Source organism: Mus pahari, chromosome 8, assembly GCF_900095145.1.
Source record: "Mus pahari chromosome 8, PAHARI_EIJ_v1.1, whole genome shotgun sequence".
NCBI classification, from domain to species: domain Eukaryota; kingdom Metazoa; phylum Chordata; class Mammalia; order Rodentia; family Muridae; genus Mus; species Mus pahari.
In genome coordinates, this window is record NC_034597.1 from 56892941 (window position 1) to 56917027 (window position 24087).

General features: G+C 46.4%; 1 protein-coding gene across 2 annotated transcripts in view; it reads right to left on the reverse strand.

Moving 5' to 3' along the window:
- Window positions 1-24087, reverse strand: part of Scara3 (scavenger receptor class A member 3) — a 36592-nt gene that overhangs the window by 5281 nt on the left and 7224 nt on the right. For both annotated transcript variants that reach the window (XM_021203352.1, XM_029541965.1), the window contains exons 2-5: window positions 14233-14331; window positions 12250-12369; window positions 8806-8904; window positions 6515-7558 (exon numbers count right to left, since the gene is read on the reverse strand). In XM_021203352.1, coding sequence (XP_021059011.1) covers window positions 6515-7558; window positions 8806-8904; window positions 12250-12369; window positions 14233-14331 — 1362 coding nt within the window. The remainder of the gene's footprint in view (window positions 1-6514; window positions 7559-8805; window positions 8905-12249; window positions 12370-14232; window positions 14332-24087) is intronic.

Consider the following 24087-nt stretch of genomic DNA (forward strand, 5'->3'; position numbering starts at 1 on the left):
GTGCAGGAATAGAAACCCTGACTAAGACAGGGATAAAAGGCTCTTTTCTTAGATTCTCAGGTGATCCTAAGAATTGTGAGCTGGAGGAGGCCAGCCTATCCAGGGACAAAGTCAACAACCATCTGTTAATACAGTGGGATGACTCAAGGCTGACACCAAGGCTCCCATCAGAATGGGGTTTCAATGACCTGTCAATAAGACACTGGTGTGGGCAGAGTACAGGGCAGAGAAGAGGAAGGCTCAAAACTGCTCTGAGCAGCCAAGAAGCAAACACCAGCATGGTGGTTGAGGTAAGGAGTTCCAGGGAGGCCGGTCATTATTCAGGATGCTACAGACTGTAATTAGGCTCTTGGGCCCATTAGGAAGCAACCACAACTGACTGCATGTCTGAGGTAAGTAGAGTGGGTGGTGGTTCTGTGGTCCATACCCAGGATTAGGGAAGATGAAACAAATGGGAGTGGCCAGAAAAATCTAGTATCTTAAGGCATGCTGCTACCCATCCACGGTCTAGTGAGCCATTGGTAAGAGGGGTCCATGGTGCCTCCCATAGTCCACTTACTAAGACAGAAGGAACTAGAAATATAAGAGATGTTCCTTGAATGTCTAGCCCAGTGGAAGATGCCCTGTCTTGAACCCTGAGACCCAGGTTGGAATGCCAACTCTGGCATTAGTGTGTTAGGTAGCTGGACTTGATCTCCCCCACCTTTTTTTATCTATTCAGTGACTTCGTTGATCTCAGCCAGGGAGTCTCAGTTGTAGCTATGATCACCCAAAGAACATTGAGAAAATGCTGACGGACTTGTGTGTCTGTTGAGGATGGGCTGGTGTGAAACAGCCTACACTGCCAACCAAGGGTAAGAGAATTGTCAGAGATGCGGCAGAGCATCTTCCCAGGAGCTCTGGAGTGACGCCAAGTTCTGAGATCCTAGGAGAAGTGGGTCCCTGATGCCAGCCACTTCTCCTCTCAAGGTACCATGAGGAGTGATTGTTCCATACAGAGAGGCTGGAAAACCAAACGGAAGACTGCAGCCAGGGCACTGGAGACAACTCTCAGCAGCTTTACAAGGCTGGCCAAAAGACAAAACTGGGGCTCATGTCTGCTGGTGCCTCTTCACTGCCAACTGCATACAAAACATGGCAGGACATCCTGTCCTTTCTTTAAAAAATTGTCTATCAACCACCTATCTATGTATCCATTTATCTATCATGTATGTATTCATCTACCTATCTATGCATCTACCTATGTATGTGTCTAGCTACATATCTATTTATCTATCATGTATGTTTGTATATGTATATACTTATCTATGTATCTATCTATGCATCTATCATCTATCAATCTATTTATTCTAGTGTATAGTGTAGTGCTTGCGTTATGTGTGTGAGCATGTGGTCAGAGGTCAGAGGACAACTGCTGGAGTCAGTTTCTCTTCCTTTCTTCCAGGTCCTAGCAGTTGAACTTCAGTTTTCAGAGCTGGCAGCAGGCACCTTAACCTGCCGATCCATCTTGCCAACCTTCCTGTTCCCTTCTTAGCATGTCAACTCCTGAATCCTTATAGGTCACAGCAGGATATAGCAGGTGGTACTTATGGAACAAGTCTGCATGGTTAATTCCTCTGCACACTTGGCATCTGCCCTCTGTTCAAACTTTCATTTACTCATTCACTGAGTAAACAATTCAAGAGTGCCTAGCAGTGAACTGTTAGACATCTGTGAATAGGACAAGAAGCCTATGTCATCAATAACTTCACTTTGTAAGGATGCCTTCGGTTAACATAGCCTTCTTAGGTTGACATTATTGATGGCACTGATCCTCACAACTACCTTTGTGGTATAGGCAGGGCAGATATTGATGATCTTGTTTATGCTGGTCAGTTTTAATTGTCAATGTGACACAATCTAGAGTTGCCTCTAAAGAGTTTTAATCAAGAATTATCTAGATCGGGATGGTCTGGGGACGTGTCTATAGGGGATTGTTTTGATTGTTAATTGTTGTAGGAAGGCAGAATCCCTCGTGGGCAGCACCATTCCCTAGCAGGAGTCCCTGAACAATATTAGAGAGGAGAATCCTAGCCGAGAGTGGACAAGCAATCAAGCAAGCGAGCCTGCATAGATTCACTTCTCTCTGCTCTTGGTTATTGGTGGGATGTGATGAGCTGCTTGAGTTCCTACCTCGACTTCCCCTCAGTGATGAGCTGTAATCTGGAATTGAAAGCTGAATAAGCCTTTTCCTCCTTAAGCTGCTTTTCATCGCAGCAACAAAAATTAAAGTAGAACATGGTGGGTGATGCGACAGAGTCAAAAGAGACGAAGAGCCCCACCCATCCCTCAGCTAATGAGTGGTGATTTCTTTGCCTCTAATTCCCAAAGGATAGTCCTAGCAGAGACACTGTCTAGCACAGACACTGTCTAGCACAGACATAAGAATTATCCCAGAGACTGGGAAGAGATAACGATTCTGAGGGAGGTATAACCAGTGTGGATACACCACAGGCTTTCTGTCTTGCAAATGGAGGCTTGGAATTAGACCTGGAAGGGGCTGGTCCTACCCCTTCATTTACAGATGACAGAGCACAGATGCAGAGATGAAACAATTCTGCCCGAAGTCCCAGAGCAAATTATAACCCAGTCTCCTTCCTTTCGGTAGGCACAGGGCAAGCCTCCCCACTGCCTGTGTTCCTACCATCTCTTTCCCTGTGTTCCTCTGCCATCAGCTCTACACCAGCCGGGCAATCCTTCACTGCCCACTCCAATTTCAGAGCCTCAGCAAATATCTGAGGGTGGGTGACAAGTTCCCTCTTGGGTGGGATGTTCAATTTACCTGGAAATATTCTATCAGATAAGAGAAGCTGTACATTTAAAGATGACTTAAAGATCAGGAGGAATGCTGGCCAACAGACATAACTTAAGAGTGTACCTTAGAGGCTACACACATGGCATCTTCTCACTGAAATGGTGCAGGAGACTTTCAGCTCCCATAGAAACACTCATGGCCTGGATTTGTTGTATAAACATAAAATCAAACAGCAATTAAACATGCTCTCCCCTACACCACCTCACCAATCTATATCAAAGAGAAAATGTGCCCGGGACAGCAGAAACATGAAGATGTTGGGTCCCATAGACTCAAGCCAACGTCCCACTGTGCTGAAGATAAGGTTTCTGTGTAAGAACTCTGTTATGATCAAGACAGTGGCAAAATGTCAATGCCCAAGAATTCCTCCAGGTACTGTCTCCTCCATCTCCATCCCTTGCCCAATAGTGAAGCAGATTCTATGTAGAAATGCCTGCAGTGAATGCAAGTTCATGCTCTGAGCACCTCCTTTTACGAGGGGACAGTGGACACATTTTTAAGAAATGTAGTAGGGCAGGGGGAGGGAGGGAGAGAGAATGTGTGGATGCATGATTTGTGGGTGTATGTACATGTTATTGGCCAGAGGTCAATGCCAGATGTCTTTCTCAATGGATCTCCAGTATATGCTTTGGAAATAGGTTCTCTTACTGGACCCAAAGCTCACCCTTTTAGGTAGACTGGCTGCCCAGTGAGCCAGGGGTCCTCTCGTTTCTGCCTCCCCAGTGCTGGGATGATAGGTGTACACTAATGCGGTTATGTGAATACTAGGAGTGGATTTCAGGCACTTGTGTCTGTGCAGCAAGCACTTTACCAGCAAAACATTTCTCCAGCCCCCAGGACTTTCAGTCTCTTATGTACAAGAGACTGAACACTCATGTGCTCCTGTTAAGCGTGTGAGTTGTGGAAAGCACAGAACTCAAAACTGCCGATAAGTAGGGGGTGGGGTGGGGTACTGTCCAAGGCTTGTTATGAAGCTCCGCAAATCAGTGTGTGCAAGTGGGCTGGCACCTGAGAAGCTTAGAATCACCTTTGTTCTCAGAGTGAAGTTAACACCACCACTCAGTTGGCAGAATATGCACCATAAGAACCGTCTCTGGAGCACAGAACCCTAGAAGCCACACAGACATGTAGTTTTGGTGAATTACAGTGGCAAAGGCTTGGCTCCCATAGACATTCTCGGTGTCTAGCTTCATTGCAAAATAGGACCCTCCTTTTCGACCTGGTCAGCCCAGAGTGAAGAAAAATGGTCTCTGGTGGAAACACTAACACACTGTGACATCAAGAGAAGTCAACATGGACTAGTGGCCAAAAAGGAGCAGAGTATCAGTGAGGTAGGTTCCAAGACCAAAGGTGGCCCAAGGAAGTGAGCTGGGGAGGGCCAAGCCTTGGATACTACAGAGGATGCAAAGGCTGAAGGAAACTGGCTAGAGTGGACTTCAGACCTCCTTCCCATGTTGTGACATCATAGGGCCTAACAGACATTATTTTCATCAGGATTTGGGATTCAAAGAAAGGTACTGATCACAATTTTGCCTAGTGACCCACCAGCAAAATGTTTGTATATTGCTGCTTCTTTGTGTTCTGCTAGGTTAGAAAGTCCAAGAGGACAAATGCCTTTAGCAAAGACACAGTGATGACTCAGTGAACAAGAAGTTAAAGACCATTACTGGGCCACTTAAGGGTTCCTATGACTCTGGGTCACGAGGGAGGGGAGAAAGAAGGGAAATGGTGAGCTTGCTCACATGGCCAAGGCCATTAGGAAACTTGTGCACCCAATCTAAGCATGAATCCAAATGGCCTGGAAGCCTCAAAAATGAAGGTTTCCAATCATCCAACCAGGAGTAGCCATGATCCACAGGAATGTTGGCTGAGGGCAAAGGGGACTTGGAACAGGAAGTAGAAGATAGTGTTATAAATCCTAGCTATGACCACTAAATTGATGCCAAAATCAAAGGTCTGCATTATCACAAGCATGTCCTCCCTGCCACCATGACCAGATCCTTTGTCATCTATCTGTTAAGGCATAGGACACATGGGTTACCCTGACCTCACGGTATCTGAGAAAGGAGGGGAGTGAAAATTGTTCTATAACCCCTTTCTGTGGGAAATTTTAGTATGTGTGCTTTGATTTTACACAGGATAATTCAGTGTGTTGAGTGGTAGCTGGAAACATGGCTTCTACTACCAACATCATTTGGAGATTAAGAGTGGCGGCCGAGGAAGTGTGTATGGGCAACATGCTGTCAAGGTGTAGATTCACAATGCTTAATTTTATATATCAGCTTTAAGGGGCCATGAGGCGCCTAGACAATTGAATCAAGCTTCACTCTGAGTGTTTCTGTGAAGGTTATTTTGGTTGAGGTCGACATATGGATTGGTATTGAACAAAGCAGAGTATCCTCCCTAATGTGGGGTTATCCTCATCTAAGAGGTTGAAGGCCAGAATAAAACATAAAACTCACGCTCTCCTGAATAAGAGAATCCTTCCTGCCTGATATTCTTCTCATCAGGGAATTATCTCTACAGAGAGATAAGTCTAAGGACTTGCCAGTCTTCATAGTCACACAAACCAATTCCTTATGATATCTAGTATCTACCTCTGCATCTCTGCCTCTCTCTCTCTCTCTCTCTCTCTCTCTTTCTCTCTCTCTCTCTCTCTCTCTCTCTCTCTCACCAATCATTTACATACCTCCATTCTACTAGGTCTGGCTNCTCTCTCTCTCTCTCTCTCTCTCTCTCTCTCTCTCTCTTTCTCTCTCTCTCTCTCTCAGCTATCATTTACATACCTCCATTCTACTAGGTCTGGCTTGTTTGTTTGTTTTGTAGAATTCTGGTGAGCAAAAGAACTTAGGGAGATATAGAATATAGAAGAAGAATTCATTAGGGTAATTAGTCTATGAGTGACAGATAGTTGGACAGGCAGACAAAAGCATTAATGAGGGGCAGGAAAGGACAAAGTCTCTGCAAACTTGCCTTTGAGGACTAAAAGAAAGTCTTGGATAAAATAGAGTTTTCCATGAAAGTCAAAGTTAGAAACCAGATCACTTGCACCAAGAGGTTTACAAGAACCTTGCTGCCTCCCTCCCTCCCTCCCTTCTTTAATTTGTTCATTTTGTTGAGATGAAACTTTTGCCTTATATCTCTGACTTACTGTGTAGCCCAAGCTGGCCTCAAGTTCATGATAATTCTCCTGCCTCAGCAGCTTCCTAAGTGTTGGGATTACAGGTGTGCACCACTAAGCTTAGCTCTCAAAGGCAGAATTTTTTAAACGCTTAAAATTATTTCTTTTTATTTGTGTATAGAACATGTATGCGTGTACCTGTGGAGTCCAGAAGAGGGCTTTGGATTCCCTGAAGTTAGCGTGACAAGTGTCAGCCTCTTTATGTGGGTGCAGGGAACCGAACCAGGGCCTCTGGAAGATCAGCATGTGGTTTAAACACTGAGCCATTGCTCCAGTTCCTCAAAGGCATTTCTTAGAGTTGCCTACTGCCCTGGGAGTTGGTTAAAGGATGATTTTGGCAATCTATTTCCCTATCTAGCATCTTCTTTCTAGCATCCTCTATCTATGGACACACTTTTGGAGATTTCCCTAACATCATGTGCTCCTGTGTTCAATAATAACCAGAGTCCCTGGAGAGGTCTGCCCAGCCCTCCTCTTACCTCGGATGACGGTGACATTGCGAAGGATTTCTCCGTGGTGTGTGTCCACAGCCTTCATTTCCTCCATGATCATGGAGAGGTTTCGGACATTGAAATCTAACCGAGCACTGAGCAGACTGAAGCGTTCCCTGAGCAGATCTGTGGTGCCTAGCATGAGGGAGACGGACTTATTCAGGTAGTAGAGCTCTTCAGCATGGGTGTGGAAGCCCAGTGTGCAAGACAGCCGCACGTCATCCAGGTACTTGAGCATGCTGTGCACGTGGTTGTCGGTGGCATTGATATTGGTGAAGATGGTGCCGATTTCAATCTCGTGAGAAGCCATACGTCCTTCCAGAGACTCGAACCTTTCCACCGTGCGATTCTGGGCATATCGGGTGTGGTATTGGAGGTCATGCATGTTCTCCTCATGGTCATCCAAAAAGGAAGAGATGTTGTCCAGCTGTAGCTGTAGGCCCATGACCTGCAGAACCAAGTCATGCATGCTCTCAGAATTCTGGCTAATGCGCTGCGAGGAGGCCCCCAGGGTGGTCTGAATGGTTTTGACTATTTCTCCAGTCTTGGCAGAGGTGCTTCGCAGACCCCCAAAGAGTCTGGTGTAGTTCTGCCAGTCAGTGACTATCTTCTGTAGGGTCAGGGTCTCCTCATCTGTCTTCCTTTGGATCCCATGGATCCACTCAGCAGTCTGGCCCACTGTGAAGTTGATCTGGTGTACAGCAGCCTTGACATCATAGCACTCCTGGGTGAGGTCCTTCAGGGTGATGTCCATGCCTGCTGTGGTGGCCTGCCAACCCCTCACCTGTGCCAGGAAGAGTCCCAGGGACTGATTGACCTGGTGAATGGAGAAGGAACAACTGCCCATCTCCTGGGAGATTTGACTGCTTGTGGTGGAGAGCAGCTCATGGGCCTGGGAGGTCTGGTCCAGCTGGAACTCCTGGGCTAGCAGTGTCTTCTGAAGCCCCTCCAGCTCCTCCTGGAGCTTCCTGATCTCTTGCCCCAGCTGCTCAGCCTCACGACAAAAGGAACAATTGATCAGGGCTTTTGGGTCTTCAGGAGAAAAGGGGACAACATTTTCAGTTAAATGGGACAAAGGTGTTTGGTGTATGTATGTGTGTGTGTGTGTGTGTGTGTGTGTGTGTGTGTGTGTGTCTACATGTTTCTAAGTGTGAATGCATATGTTCTCATGCATGGAGATCTGAGGACAACCTTTGGTGTTGTTTATCGGGTTTTGAGATCCATCCTCTTGCTGGCCTGGAGCTTGTCAATCAGGGTAGGTTGGCTGGTAAGTGAACTCCTAGAATCCACCTGTTTCCACCACCCGGGGCTCTGGGATCACAAGCTTCTGTTACCACACCCACCTTTTCCATATGTGTTCTTGGGGACTCAACTCAGGTCACAATGCTTATATGGTTGAGTTATATCTCCTTTGCCCCAGAGGTAGTTCTTGAAATGTAAGCACAAGGAACTAGCAAGTGACTTCTGGACTGTGCCCACTTTCCTGCTATGAATATCCCTCCCACCCCTGAGAAACACCTCACCACCCCTGTGGAATTCCATCTTTATTCTGTAATAGAAATGCAAGATTTTGGATATTTGTCCCTCAGCATCAACTGCATTCTCAAGATTACAGATCTTAGTAACTAACTGTTCTGAGGGGGTCAAGAATCTCACTGTACACTCATTTAGAAATTCTGCACACATTTTCATATCTGTTGTCTTGATTGATATCTCATAATATACTTGTGGGGAAGGTGGCCCTGCAGACTATTTTTCCTTGTGACTCCTGAGGAATAAGGCATGAGCTTGTCAAATAGACCTCTATTATTAGGTGTCAGGCCAACACACTCTATTTGCAACAGAGAAAATGACCTTTAGCCCCACCTCTGTGATGGCCCCTTCTGATGGCCTCACTCTCTCTTATAATGTTCCTCATTGGAGGAGAGGCTAGAGACCATTGTGAACTGTGCTGTGGCTTAAGGCAGTCTCTTGAAATGGGCTCACATCAGGAGGCTTTGCATGGTCTTAAAACTCACTTGAGACATATGATGATTTTTGAGAATGGATCATGCTTACTTTCCTTCTCTGACTCTGGTCTCTCACTAGATCAACAGCTCATATGGAAAACTCTGCCCCATACTGTTGCCTCCCAGTATCCCAGCCCTCCTTGATGGACAATGCTCAGCCAGAGAAGGAAGTGTGGATCATTGCCTGATCTTAGGAAGTAGGCAGTACCTTCCATCTCTGGATAATAAGGGATGGAGGATCCTGTGTACTTCTGAACACTAGAATCTTACCTAGTCCTTGAAGATTTTCTTGCATTGTCACAAGCTTCTTATTATAGATGGACTGGGCCAAGGAGATATCTTCTGAGAGAGAGTCCACCTTTCTAAAAACTGAGGAAATAGAAGAGACACCGGCTAGGGGTCATGGTTCAGAAGTAGCTGCCACTGGTGAGATCATTTTCATCTGTCTACCACTGAAACTGTCCATACCTCTCCTAGGAGAAAGGCTCCCTAATGGCCAAGCCAAGATGATTCTTACTGCCTGAGTTCAGCATGTCCCTTCTTAAGAACCATAATTCACCTCCGAACCCAGGTTTTAGAAACAAGACCTTCTCATAAGTTAGGATAGTAAAAATTCACAAATGTACAGATAAAATTATTCTTAATTCCATCACCCAGAGAGCACTCACTGACGTCAAAACCTTCAAGTAGCTGCTTCTTCTAGTCATGAGTCCATGGATCGTCACTTGACAGTCACATAGACACATACTTTAGAAAATAAAATGCAAAACTGTGTTACCCTGACCATCCAGCTATTTCCTCTTATAGGCATGGCATTATGGGCATTTTCTTCTCCCTACCATCTTCTTATTCTTTCTTTGGAAGGAGATATTTTTTAACTTTAAAAAATATTTAGAAATATTCCAGTGTGTGTATTCACTATGCATGGCACTGTGTTGTACACAGACATTTCCATACAAGAATACAGTGTATATCCATCATTGGCCTCCCATCCCAAGCCCCGCTTCCTCCCTCTGCACTTGGTTCCCCACGCGGTTTTATTTCTCCTTTCATGTCACATATACATGTGAGATTTTATACCTCTCTATACAATCTAGAAAACATAAATTAGAGAAAAATATAATATTTGTGTTTATTCATTTTCCAGCAAATATCCTATCCTCTTCTTCATGGTTAAAGAAATTCCATTGTGTAAACACATACAGCACATTTTCTTTACCCATTCTTCTGTGGTTGGGCATCTAGGTTGGGTTTCAGAACATTTTTTTACTGAGGCTTAAATATCTCTTTAAAATCATAAGCTTTTGTGTCTGCACCATGGTCTATATGGGAGTACATCAGGGATATACTCTCTCACTGAGGTCACACAAGGTGCCTCCTCTCCTAAGCTTATAAACAAAGTCTGACATGTAGATATGACTGGTACTCCAACTTAGAAATAACCCTATCTGTGATGGTTTGAGGACATGAGTTTTTCCTTGGGGTAAACACTTGAATCACAACCCTTTGATTTGTACAAATCTTTGGTACCAAGTTTCCTCTAGAGAAGCTCATGCTACCTCACAGTTCACTTCAGCTGGGGGCCCTGAAAAAGTTGTTGTGTCAGCGGGGTTTAGAGCATGCTGCAGCAGAAGCATTCCATTGTGTAAACACACACATCTGGGTTTGTCCAGCAGAGGCGTGGCTGGCCCTGGTGATAGTGAGAGGCTTCAGGTTGGATTGATAACTAACACAGATCCTTTGAAGATCACATCAGAATGGAATTATAATCACCCAAAGTGACTGATTGATATAAGGTCTGTTGGGTGACTTTGGCAGGTCAGTGAACCTTTCCAGAAAGAATAGCCATCTACCAAAGGAAAACACAGAGGTAGCATTCTTAGCCCCTCCAAACCACTATGCCTTCAAGTGATTTAGAATCCCCAGGATTCTACTGAACATTTTGTATCTCAGATCTGTCAAGAGATCAAATTAATTGGTAACGGTAACATGTTTGAGAGAGCCCAAAGACAATCTCACATACTGTTGGGTTGGAGAACACTTTACAGTTGGCAGTAGTTATTTTGTTTGAGCCGTCTCTCATTTGAGAGGCCATACATAAAGGAAAAGAAATAGAGAGACTTGATTGTTGCTATTTTGACTCTAATGTCTCGTTATGTCTACTTGGCCAAGGGCTCATGCCATCCAATTCTCCCTATTCAACGCCATTTCACGTCTTGTAATTATACATTAATTTGTTTGTTTAGGCATTGTTCTAATTTATCTTGTCTTCTCGTCTTGCTATGGCTTCAGTGTGAATTGTCCCCTATTGGCTCACGGTTTCCAGCATTTGGTCGGTAGCCGTGATGCTGTTATGGAAGGCATGCCTTTCAGAGGCGCCACCTCCCTGGCCATAGTGGGTCACTGGAGTAGGACTTGAGATTTCCTAGCTGAGCCCTGACTGAAGAGGCTATGTATCTTTCTATCTCCTCCTGCTACTCACTCTGCCCAACCCACCACAATGAACTGTTCTCAAACAAGAAGCCACAACGAGTCCTCCGTTCCTTAAGTTTCTTCTTGCCATAGCAAAAAGAAACATGACTAATACAGCCAGGGGTGTGGTTCCCGAATATCCTCAACCAGGAGCAGAACCAACTGCCTCTCCAGGAGGGCGTTCACTCTCAGAGTCTGTACCCTGGTGAACATTGCTTAGGCCTCCATTGTTTCTCCCTACTCCAAGCCTTGTATTTTTGGTACCAAGCAGGTTGGAACAGACAGATTTCAGCATGAATGTGACCTGAACCTAGGCAAACACCAGCACCGTGGTCATACCGACCACACTGCGCATGAGAAGCACCGAAACTTGGGTCGCCTGGCCTCACCTACAGGACTCTGATTTTACAGGTCTTAGTAAACCTGGAGATTTACATTTTAATGAATTCTGAAGTAATCTTGATGCAGGTGGTATTCAGCCTCAGCTTGAATGATACACAGAGACCATGGAAGGTCTTAGAAGTTACCTGATCCTGTAGTCACGACCCTGGGCTATACAATAGATTAGCCTGGAAAGCTGCAAGTTACAGGGTTCACTCTCTTATGCTGGGAATAGGGATGGGCACCAGTAGTTCTGAAAACTTCCACATGATTCCATCACAGACCTGCCAAACTCAGCCGGTTATTTTCTTCTACTCAAAGCCACACAGCTAACTTTGTTTGTTTGTTTGAGACAGGGTTTCTTGGTGTAATCTTGGCTATCCTAGAGCTTGCACTGTAGACCAGGCTGGTCTTGAACTCAGAGAGGTCCACCAACTTCTGTACCCGCCAAACCCCCGAGTACTGGGATTAAAGACGTGTACCACCACCACCTGGCTCTTCGAGCTAAATCTTTTTTTTTTTTTTTTCGAGATAGGGTTTCTCTGTATAGCCCTGGCTGTCCTGGAACTCACTCTGTAGACCAGGCTGGTCTCGAACTCAGAAATCTGCCTGCCTCTGCCTCCCAAGTGCTGGGATTAAAGGCGTATGCCACCACGCCCGGCTTTTGAGCTAAATCTTAACCGCATGTTAGAAGCAGGCCTAATCTTTTAGTGGATTAGCCATAATGGTGTCTGAGCCAGGAAGATGCTAGTCTGTGTGACAGGTGACAAAGGCAGAGTGCTTTTCTCCATGAGGGTGTTTCTGGTATACAAACCTAATCGGCTATCCCCTGCAGCCAGGACCAGAAAACTGTAAACTCACCCAGCGAGGCCAGCACAGCCACGGCCACCAGGAGCAGAGCGAGAAAGAGGTACAAAATCCGCACTGACGTGTGCAAAGATAGGTTCTTTTGGCAGCGGTTGCAGCGGGGTCCTGCCCGGCCTGTGGAGGACAAGAAGATGGCAGTGGCTTGGGTCAGTGAAGAAGCTGGAGTGCAATGCTCAGTCCTATGTCCCTGTTCTGTCCTGCCTCGTCATGTCTCAAGCCATGCTCACAGGGGACTTTTCCTCTTGCAGTCCTTGTTCTGCCACCTAGGCTGAGTTTCTAGAACCTTCTGGAATAGAGGAGGCAGAAACCACCCCACTCCTCCTTACCAGTCATTCTTTCTTGGCAATATCTTTATTCAGCCCACAGAGTAGGAAGAATAGCTTCCCTCTCTACAGTGGCCCTACCAATGACCCACAAGTCCAGCAGCCTGCTTACCCCCTGCCCAATGCAATGCTGTAGTGTGTGCTCAACACGACCCAGTTTGCCCATGACCTTCTCGGTTATAGCACTGAAACTCTCCTGCCATGAGAGTTTCTCAGTAGGGACAATTCATGCTTTACATAGCAATTCAGTTTTAAGATTTTAAAGTCTCGGGGCTGGTGAGATGGCTCAGCGGGTAAGAGCACCTGACTGCTCTTCCGAAGGTCCTGAGTTCAAATCCCAGCAACCACATGGTGGCTCACAACCATCCATAATGAGATCTGACTTCCTCTTCTGGAGTGTCTGAAGACAGCTACAGTGTACTTACATGTAATAAATACATAAATCTTAAAAAAAAAAAAAGATTTTAAAGTCTCACTCCTGGGGACCTGCTCAGCCCCAGACATGCCAGGAGTTGGTAAGGAGTTTTCTTTTCTTTTCTTTTCTTTTTTAATTACATATTTTCTTCATTAACATTTTAAAAGCTATCCCGAAAGTCCCCTATACCCTCCCCTCACCCTGCTCCCCAACCTACCCACTCCTGCTTCTTGGCCCTGGCATTGCCCTGTACTGGGGCATATAATCTTTGCAAGACCAAGGGCTTCTCCTCCCAATGATGGCCGACTAGGTCATCTTCTGCTACATATGCAGCTAGAGACACTCTGCTACATATGCAGCTAGAGACATGAGCTCTGGAGGTACTACTTAGTTCATATTGTTATTCCTTCTATAGATTTGCAGACCCCTTCAGCTCCTTGGGTAATTTCTCTAGCTTCTCCACTGGGGGCCCTGTGTTCCATCCAATAGATGACTGTGAGTATCCACTTCTGTATTTGCCAGGCACTGGCATAGCCTCACAAGAGACAGCTATATCAGGGTGGTAAGGAGTTTTCAAAATGGGCAAAGAAGCTATAGTTCTCCTGGAAACCAAACAAGGAGTTAAAGTTCACCAGTCAGGTTGCTGCATGGAGGGAAGAGGGAAAAGGTGTTTCTGGAACTCTAGGAGGTGATTAGAGCCCACCGAGAATGTAGGATGCCCCTCAAGATAAGCTCAGCATAGCTGCAAATGGTGAATACCAGCAGCAATTAAAAACCTAGTGTCTGGTCCACATGGCACACTAGACTAAATCCACAATTTTGAGGGCTTACTTGGGGGCATCCCCTGGGCGAGTACAGCATCCAGTCAAGGTAAAGAACACAAGCTGTAATCTATACCAAATGCCACAGAGCACCCTGGTCCAACCAGAGACTCAAACAGCATGATCAACAAAACAGAGGACAGACCTTGGGCACAGTGTGTGGCTAGGAGAGATAGCATGGGTTCCTGCTAGGGCTCAGGTGGAGCCCAGGGGACACATGACACTTTCGACACATGCTGGTTTCATCCATACTGTACAGCCCAGGCTACACAGCTTTGCCATTCACTCTCCAAGGGGCAGTAGAAAAATGAGAGGAGGAATTCTGAAGGCCATGTATTTGGACACACTGCTCATCCGTCTAGAGATGACAGCAGGAACTCTTGGCTCACACAGGAGATAGGGGGTCCCTAACACTTACCCTCTTGGGTGCATGGGAAGGATGGCATGTCCTCGTCTTCACCAGCCAGGTCCTCTTCAGTGACACACAGTACATCCCTGTCACTGCCAGCTGATCTCACTGCAATGGAACCAGTCGGGTCAGACCCCACTTTATCCTGAAGCCACACCCTTCCCTTTCCAGCTTTCCATCTGATATCAAGATTCATACCCCATGCCCATATAGTTCCTAGGTCCAATTCACTCTACCTGAACCCCAGGTGACCTGATATAAGCTGAAAGACAGGGTGTGTGGGGGATAGAGGTAAAATTTAGAAGGTCAAGTTATTGAGATACCCCACCCATCTAGTAAAGAGATGTGCTCATCTCTCACAAGCTAGAAAGACACACAGGCTAGTCAGCACTTTGCTCAGACCCCTGGGGGGGTGGGGGTTGGACAAAGAGACATAAGGATGTGCTGATTGATCCAGCACATGGAACAGAAGCAGAACTGCCCTGCTTCAGCTACAACTTCGAAACTGGTACTGCATGGGCTCCAGAGCTGTATCCAACCCAGCTGGGAAGAAGGAAGCGGGAATCCAGAGGTGGGCAGACAGAGGATGGACACATTCTGCCTCCTCCGTGTCACTGGAGTCCCACCAAGGTGTCAAAGGACGGACGCATGGAGGAGAGGGCCAGGTGATTTCTAGATAAGACCTAAAATGATAGCCAGGCGTGGTGGCGCACGCCTTTAATCCCAGCACTTGGGAGGCAGAGACAGGCGGATTTCTGAGTTCGAGGCCAGCCTGGTCAACAGAGTGAGTTCCAGGACAGCCAGGGCTACACAGAGAAACCCTGTCTCGAAAACAAAACAAAACAAAAAAAGACCTAAAATGATGTGTTTTGTTATTGAGAAAACTGTTTTCCCTCCCTACTCCTTCCGTCTCTTCTTCCTGGGGTAATGATGAGGAAGGTGCTTTAATAAAAAGGCAGAGCCCAGTTGTCATCAGGAAGACTCCAGCACCTGATGGAAACAGATGAAGAGACCCACAGCCAAACATTAGATGGAGAACCAACTAACCTGAGTCCATTGGGGTTCACAGAGACTGAACCACCAACCAGGGAGCCTGCATGGGACTACACTGTTAGTCTGCAAGTGTGTAGCTTGGTCTTCTTGTGGGACTCCTAATTCCAGGAGCAGGGGCTGTCTCTGACTTTGCTAACCTGCCCTCGGGACCTTTCCTCTTTCTGGGTTGCCTTGTTTAATCTTAATAGAAGACAATGCACCTAGATTTATTGATAGGCCATGGCTGCTTGATATCCATGGGGAAAGTGGGTCTGCCCTTTGCTGAAGAGAAAATGAGGAGGAATGAATGGGGAAGGGGAGGTAGGAGGAAGGACAGGGAGAAGAGGAGGAAGGGAAATCAGCAGTTGAGATGCAAACTAATTAATTAATTAATAAAAAACTAAAGCCGGGCGTGGTGGTGCACGCCTTTAATCCTAGCACTCGGGAGGCAGAGGCAGGCGGATTTCTGAGTTCGAGGCCAGCCTGGTCTACAGAGTGAGTTCCAGGACAGCTAGGGCTACACAGAGAAACCCTGTCTCGAAAAACCAAAAAAAAAAAAAAAAAAAAACCTAGAGGCGGGCTGGTGAGATGGCTCAGTGGGTAAGAGCACCCGACTGCTCTTCCGAAGGTCCGGAGTTCAAATCCCAGCAACCACATGGTGGCTCACAACCATCTGTAACAAGATCTGACGCCCTCTTCTGGAGTGTCTGAAGACAGCTACAGTGTACTTACATATAATAAATAAATAAATCTTTAAAAAAAAAAAAAAAAAAAANNTNNAAAAAAAAAAAAAAAAAAAAAACTAAAGAGGCAGAGCAAGCCATTGAGCCAACGAGGACATACTTTGCTCTGAGAAATGGGAATAAAGCCAAGGATGGAACCTAAACTCTTTTTTTTTTGGTTTTTCGAGACAGGGTTTCTCTGTGTAGCCCTGTCTGTCCTGAAACTCATTTTGTAGACCAGGCTGGCCTCGAACTTAGAAATCTGCCTGCCTCTGCCTCCGGAGTGCTGGTATCAAAGGTGTGTGCCACCACGCCCGGCTGAACCTAAACTCTTTAGGGGAAGCATCTTTGACTCTTTTTAAAAAGCTTTATGGACATATTTAAATTTAAATGATTTTATTCTTTAGTATGCAGGTGTGTGTGTGTGCATGTACATGCATGTCATAACTAGAATAGGCTTTCTTTTATTATTATTATTTTTTAATGAGGAATTAAGAGTTTGCCAAGATGAGATTTTACCCTAGGTTTAGGTCTGGACATCAATAGAGAGACCTTCAGGAAGAGCAGAGTATATCCAAGTGTGACTGGGCTTCTCAATAGGAGCTGCTTATGTGTCTTAACCACAGCCATATATGCCATTGAAATATTTTATTTTTAATTATGTACGTGTGTGTGCCTGTATGGGGTATATGTATGTGAGTGCAATGCCCACAGAGGTCAGAGGAGGGTGGTGGATTCCCCTGGAGCTGGAGCCAGTTGTGAGAAGTCTGAAAAGAGGGTTGGGAATTTAACTCTGATCCTGTGGAGGAGGAACAAGTTCTCTTAACTGCTAAGCCATTTCTCCAGCCCCAAGCCATAGATATCATTTTGATGGCATCTGAAGCTACAGCTCAAATGGTTGAAAAGAAACTTAGCCCCCCCCCAACATAAAATAACTTTCTTTATATATCCCTACAAATTAACTTACTTGATTTGGGCCATAAGGATATTTTATTTTATTTTTCTTTTTAAAGATTTATTTATTTATTATATGTAAGTACACTGTAGCTGTCTTTAGACACTCCAGAAGAAGGCGCCAGATCTTGTTATGGATGGTTGTGAGCCACCATGTGGTTGCTGGGATTTGAACTCATGACCTTCGGAAGAGCAGTCAGTGCTCTTAACCACTGAGCCATCTCTCCAGCCCAGGATATTTTAATGATAAGATAATTAACAAATTATCAAAGAAGGACATTAAAATCATACTTTTAACTTCATAGCATATACTGAGGTACTGCCACACCCTAATGAGGCTCATTATAAAGACAAATGTATTTATGAGTTTAACTCAAATTATCTCTATATTTTATCTTGTATGCTGAAAAATTGTTGGTGAAAGGCTTGTTGTGGAGAGGGACATTGGACCTAAGGGCTAAAGAAAGTGCTTACCGGGCTGGAGAGATGGCTCAGCAGTAAAGAGCACTGATTGCTCTTCCAAAGGTCCTGAGTTCAAATCCCAGCAACCACATGGTGGCTCACAACCATCTGTAATGAGATCTGGCGCCCTCTTCTGGTGTGTCTGAAGACAGCTACAATATACTCACATATAATAAATATATCTTTTTAAACAAGAAAGAAAGAAAGAAAGAAAGAAAGAAAGAAAGAAAGAAAGAAAGAAAGAAAGAAAGAAAGAGAAAGAAAGAAAGAAAGTGCTTACCATGTATGAAGCCCTGGTTCTATCATTAACACACACACACACATACACACACACACACACACACACACACACACACACACACACACACACCTGGAGACCCTGGAGTCTGGAGATGCTGCGTTCTCTGGTCATTTGTCATCCCAATGGCCCTTTTTCCTTAGCCTCTTGTCCGTCTCCTTCCCTATTTTTAGAGGAACCAGCTAGGATACAAGTTAGAATCTTTCCTGACAGGTATGGCCGGGCACCAATCAACCAGAGTGAGTGCCATAACCAATCAGAAAGGTCTTGGACTGTCCCAAGGGGAGACACAGTGACAGCAGTGCTGAGGAAGGACAGCTTCTGTGGTCCAGGCTTTGTTGTGGAAGCGGTGACCTGGCTGTCCCTTGTAGGACTCACGGTCACATGTACCCATCATTGGACACACTGAAGACTCCATGCCCAGGATATGGTCACTCGGTTCTGTATTTGTGTCCCCCTTAGCTTGAGCTCCCAGTTTAAATGCCACCCCATTTCCCTCTCCCTGTCCTCCTCCTCTCGTTCCTCCTTTAAGAACCCTTCTTCTTTGAGGCTTGTTTTGCTTGGTCCCCAGAAATTTCTGTTTTCTTTCAACTCTACCTATGCATTTGGTAGAATGTTTGCCATTTATCTTTTACCTAAAGTTTAAAGCCCCAAAACGCGCTGGAAGCAGCCACTCCTCTTTGTTTTCTTCCGTTGTTTCATTTTTGAAATGTGGCCAAAGTGTTGGGTCTGGCCTCAAGGCAATCATCTTGACAATCGTATAAATTTTACAACCTCAAGTATCACTTTTATGGTCAAACCAACTGAGGACCAAAGATATTTAAGAATGTACTAACGGCACACACGATACAAGTGGAGAAGCCAAGATTTGGATTCAAAAATCTTCCTTCCCTGGCCCATGTACTACTACTGGGAGGGAGGGAAAAAGCCCTCCACAGTTCTAAGATGTATTTCTTCTGCAACTACAGATCAGGGGGAGAAGGGAGAGGGAGAAGGGACAGGCACTTTACTGAGCAGGCAGAACCATCAGGGCTGTGACAATGACTAACAGCCCTCTTGGGTTGTGTACACCATTGGCCCCTTTGACCTCATGTCCCAAATATTGCCTTGTATCCTCTGTGATCAACTGGGAAAATGAGATGCAGTGTAGATGTGATGGTGAATGTTCAATGTCAACTTAGCAGAATCTATAATCTCTGGAGCATGGACCTCTGGGCATGTCTAGGGAGCAGTCTCTTGATTAAAATTAGCTGAGGTGGGAAGACCCATCTGTGGTGGGTGGCATCATTCCCTAGGCTGAGATTCTGNAATNTATATGTGGAGAAAGGGAGCTGAGTAGCAGCAAGCATTCATGACTGTCTGGTGGGTGGCATCATTCCCTAGGCTGGGATTCTGAAATGTATATGTGGAGAAAGGGAGCTGAGCAGCAGCAAGCATTCATGATTGTCTGCTTCCTGACTGCTGATGGGTGTGGCCAGCTGAGCTCACACTGGCTGGACTTCCTCACCACAAAGGGCTGCACCTCTAACTAACGATGAGCCAAAAGAAAGACTTTCTCTCTGATGTTGCTTCTGTCAGTATTTGTCACATCAACAGGAAAAACAAAACAAAACAAAACAAACCCAAAAATCCAAAGACAATGGGCAAGAACACTTGAGAAGCAGTGGCAACCTTGAGTGGGCTCATCAGGGAAGGAGCTGAGGAAGGCCCTCATGGCTTCCATAAAGCTCCTCTGCTTAGCTCCCAGGTCTGCCACGGGTCCAGTGACACTGGAGCAAGGTCCTTAGTGTGTGTGCTCCAGGGTCATGGATTCATCTCTGTGGAACTCAGCAGCCAGCTCTCATGCCCAGAGCTTAAGTTCTAGGGGCAGATGCCATGTCTGGCACAGTGGCTGGCTCAGGGAAGAATGCTTTGAAACCTTTCCATGAGTTTTCATTATGCTTCCTGGTAAGTGGTTCTCCAGCTATACCTGAACACGTCTGAGGATTTTAGGATCCCAGGACTCAGAGTCCCACCTCCAGGGGAAGTCTGAGTGGAGAGAGGCTGAAGATGAGAAAATATCGGGGCTTAAAATCACTCCTACCTCCGTTGTCCTGATGGATCCTTAAAAGTAGCCTGAGAAGGATATGGTGTAACAAATTAGAGAAATTGGTCTCGGGATTTGACAGATGGATGGGGGAAATGGTGTGTAGGTGTGTGTGTGTGTGTGTGTGTGTGTGTGTATCTCTGTCTGTCTGTCTGTCTGTCTGTCTGTCTGTCTGTCTGTGGGAAAGGGAAACAGGGACTAGCTGCGTGGTGTGTGAGGTGCAGCACATCTTTTTACGTGCCTATCAACCTTTCCAGTCCTGCTTTGCCATGCAGTCTGCAACCCCTCCATCAATCTGCCAGCTGTTTACAAGGATCGCTTTGCCCGGGCACTTTACAGAGTGATCATGTCTTTCCCAAAAGCTTCAGGCTAGGTGGAGTAGGATTCTTTGGACCATTGTGTGCTTGTCTAAACAGAAACCTCGGCAGCTAGCTAGGAACGGCCATCCCCAGGAGCTCTGCAGAACACTGCATGATGGGGCTGCTCAGACCCTCGGGCTTCAGTTGAGTCCCTCAGAGAGATACCCCTCCCTTCCTGTCCATGCTCCTCATTTCTCCCCACACTTTAGTGGCGCTTCTCGGCCCTCCCTAGGGACAGGGCCTCCTCCCTATTTTGGCTCCAAAGGCAATTTCATCACTCCACTGTTTATAGCCTTTGCAAGGAATCTGGGATGATTTAAATGAAGCCTGGCTGACACCAGCCTTCAGCAAACACCCCTCCTGTAGCTGCTTTGCCACACCCTTGCTCCCCTGGGGAGAGCCCCTTAAATTGCTTGTCACTAACAAAGGGAGTCAATAAGGACCAGCACTTTCCAGAACTGTAAGACCTGGCCCACGGAGAGGAAGGACAGCTGCCTGCCCAGAGCCCAGTCCTCTTTAGAACAGTGGTTCCTGAGTGTTGGCTCTCTTCCCCATGATGACATCTCAGTTCTGTACCTCATAGTCCTCTCCAGTCCCCAAAGAGGGTTTCTCTTTTTCCTAATCCCCTGACTTCCTGCTGTCCAGTGGAGAGTCCTGCCCTGGGGGACTCTGATTGACCTGTATCTGGAACGCCTCGGCAGCTTGCCACATTAGCCTCTCTTACTTTAATGAGAACATAATCCAAAGCATTTGTGGGGCTCCCTCAAGCCAAGCCTTTTGTTAAGTACAAAGTCGATGTGTTTATGTCTCTTTGAGCTTGGTTCTGGTTGGAGACCAGATGAACATACGGACAGAGAGTGAGCAAAGCTGGGAGGGAGAGTTAAGCCCTGTGAAAAGATGGATGGGAATTAGATGGGGACCAGGACACAGTCCTGGTGCTGAGGCAGACAGGTTCCCTTGGGGCAGGGGAAGAGTTCTCCTTCATTTCCCCACTGTCCCAGCCTTATGGGGGCACGGTGACTCAGTGTTAGGGATATAGCTCTCAGAATGGGGCTTACAAGTCAGAGTCACTACTATCCCATTACAAAGACCCAAGGGTGGTAGTAATGGCTTCTTAGTGTCCAGGAGTCTGGAGTCAGACCCCAGCACACATGCACCATCTACAGAGTTGCCAGGAGAGCCGGGATAGGACCCTTCCACCCAGGCCTGCCACCTGTTTACCCATCAGAACTCCCAGCAAGGTGTCACCTCCTTCCCCTGGGCTCCTGTCAATCCAGGGCTGATGCTGCAGTGGGTGCCAGTAAAGGTAGCTTGTGGACTTTTGGCAAAGGCCTGAATGTTTTCTGCGGTTTGAGTCACGAGCGCGTTTTCATTGAAAAACAAATGAAGAGCAATCTTTTAAAATACGGTTTCAATCTGTTTTATTCTTGGTATTGTCTATGGCCAAGGGAGTGTTGACACCCGGGGTTTGCAAGAGCTTAAGGCAGCAGAGACACATTGGGGGTGGGAGTGGGGGTTTGAGGCTTGAACTACCAGGAAATGGAAGGTGGGGAGGAGGGTCCAGGGAGGCAGCAGAGTTCAGGTGAGGCTTCCTTCCCTTCCTCAGAGCTAGCCAGACATGGCATAAGACGTTCTTTTCTTTAAACGGGAAGGATTCCTGCTTGGGCAGTGGTAGGGGTGGGAACATGAATATATGTGACATTTAGAACTTTTGATTTGCCCAAAGTTGGGGTGACCTTGCTGTAAAATGTAAAAGTTGTTGGGCATCTGGAAGAGCAAGGAGAGCCTTGTTCTGATTGGACGGAGGTGTCTGGAGCAGGCTAAGCTTCTAGGAGGGAGTAGCTTCCATTGTAGGTCTGTCTGTCTGTGCTTTCTCTTTCCCCTCTTGCCGCTTTCAGCATCTGGAGTTGGTGGGCCTGGGCTTGGAAGAGGCCACTGGATCAGACATGTCTGGACCTAAAGTTTTCATGAAGCCTCTCTGAGGGACACCTAGGAGAGCAAGGTGACCCTGGAATCATGAAAGGGCAAGCATCCAAGGCTCGAGGGACCAGGCACTGTCTCCCTTGTCTGGGGGCCGCAGGATCTGAGCTGTGACCAGGGAGTGCTTTTAGCTAGAGAAGACTAGTGGGGTGCTTCTCCTCATGTGGCCCGCATTGCAGGCCACATGCTTGGAAAAAAAGGGAAAAACTGTCAAACAGCCTTCAAAGGCCAGCGTTGCAAGCCAGCTTGAAAACGTAACAGCCAACACTGCAGGTTGAAAGAGCCTCTGTTCGGCTGGTACCTGAGGGCGTAATGTCCAACCCAAGTGTCAGAAGGAAAGCCAGAGAGGAGGGGATTCCTCGTTCTTAAGCTTTTGATTGCAAGAGCCAGGTAGAACATTGGGTTGCTCCGTGCATGTCTTGGCACCTGGTTGCCGTAGCTGCTGACTTTCTTGGAGTTGAGCCTGGTTCAGCCTTTCCTTCTGTGGGTAGAAAACAACTTCGCTAACCATCTTCTAACTCAGCCACCTTCACTGACCAGGAAATTGTGGGACTGAGTCATCTTCCTTCTTTCCCTCTTCTTTCTCCTCCTCCTCCTCCTCTTCTTCTTGAGACTGCATTCTTCGACAGGAGTCAGAAGTTGGGTGGGGGTGGGGGGAGATTCGAGGAACTGAATAAAAGGTCTTTCTTTGAGCATTCCAAGGGACATATTGTGATAATTATCTTCAGCCGAGTTCATAGTGGGTTTTCCAAACAGCCAATTGGGACAGGAAAAAAAAAAAAAGATCTGGAGAGCCTTCTCAGGAGCCAATGCTATATTTAAAGTTTCAGGACGGCTATAGTTTAAGGTTGGGGAATGCTATAATTAAGGTCTCAGGGTTTTTTTCTTCAAAAGCTTCCTGCTACTGCCCCTCTCCGTGGCTTTGTGGGTTCCTCTGAAGCCTGGTGGGAATCTTCTGTCCCTCTCTGCTCCGAGGAAGCCAGGCCTCTTGTTCAGATCCTCGTATTCAGCGCAGCATGTTAGCGCTGACAGCCTTTCCAATCCTGCGGCTGCCTCTGGACCATCACCATCAGTTATCCGTCGCTAGTATGTGTGCCCTGGCTGTCCCTGCCTCCTCCCTCTGTGAGCACTCGTTGTTCTCTTGGTGACTGTAGAAGTTGTGAGTTCCATCTTGCTTTATCTTAGGTCTTCCTTTCTCTCAACAATATACTCCCCCTCTCTTGTTAACCCACTACGGGCATTTTGGTTGACAATGATTTTCATCGATCCTAACCCTAACCTAGCCTATCCTAACTCCAAACCTCTGTGAACACCAAATGCCTACCCCATTTCTAAGCAGCCCCTCAATGGGTTCCGTCAGTTCTATTTAAAGAACACACTGCAGCCGTTCCTATTGCCCCCGCAGCTCTTGTCTCATAAGCACAAACAGCCCCTCCTCCACTCTCTGAAGCCCCATGAATTTAGTGGGATTGGAGAAATGGGAGCCAGCAGACTGCGCTTTTCTCGTTGCCTCTCTGGTCTGAGAAATGCTACCATTTAATGCTACCATTTCTCACTTCTCAAGGTCCCTGCTGCCTTTCTTGTGACACTGTCCTTCTCAGAGCCCCCTTGATTTGTGTGTAACACAGTGGTGGTGCCCTCCGTGTACCAGGGCTGCTGTGCATGTGCCAAGGAGAAGGTGACCACCATGAGGCACACTGTGACGTAGACTAAGGGTAGCAGCCACTCTGAGTAGTGTTATTTTCCCAAACTCAATCGCAGCTGTCGTCTATTACCACATCCCAACCCCCACCACCCTCAGGCCTAATTTCCAACTTCCAAGAAATCCTTTTTTACAGTGTGTCCACAGAACATGGTTCCAAAACATCCTTGTGGGAGAAAAAAAAAAAAAAAGCTCTTAGCAAATATTTCAAAAAGTCTTGAGGGGAAAAAGACCGGCATTTAAATGAATGTTTAATTTTGTGTTTCTCA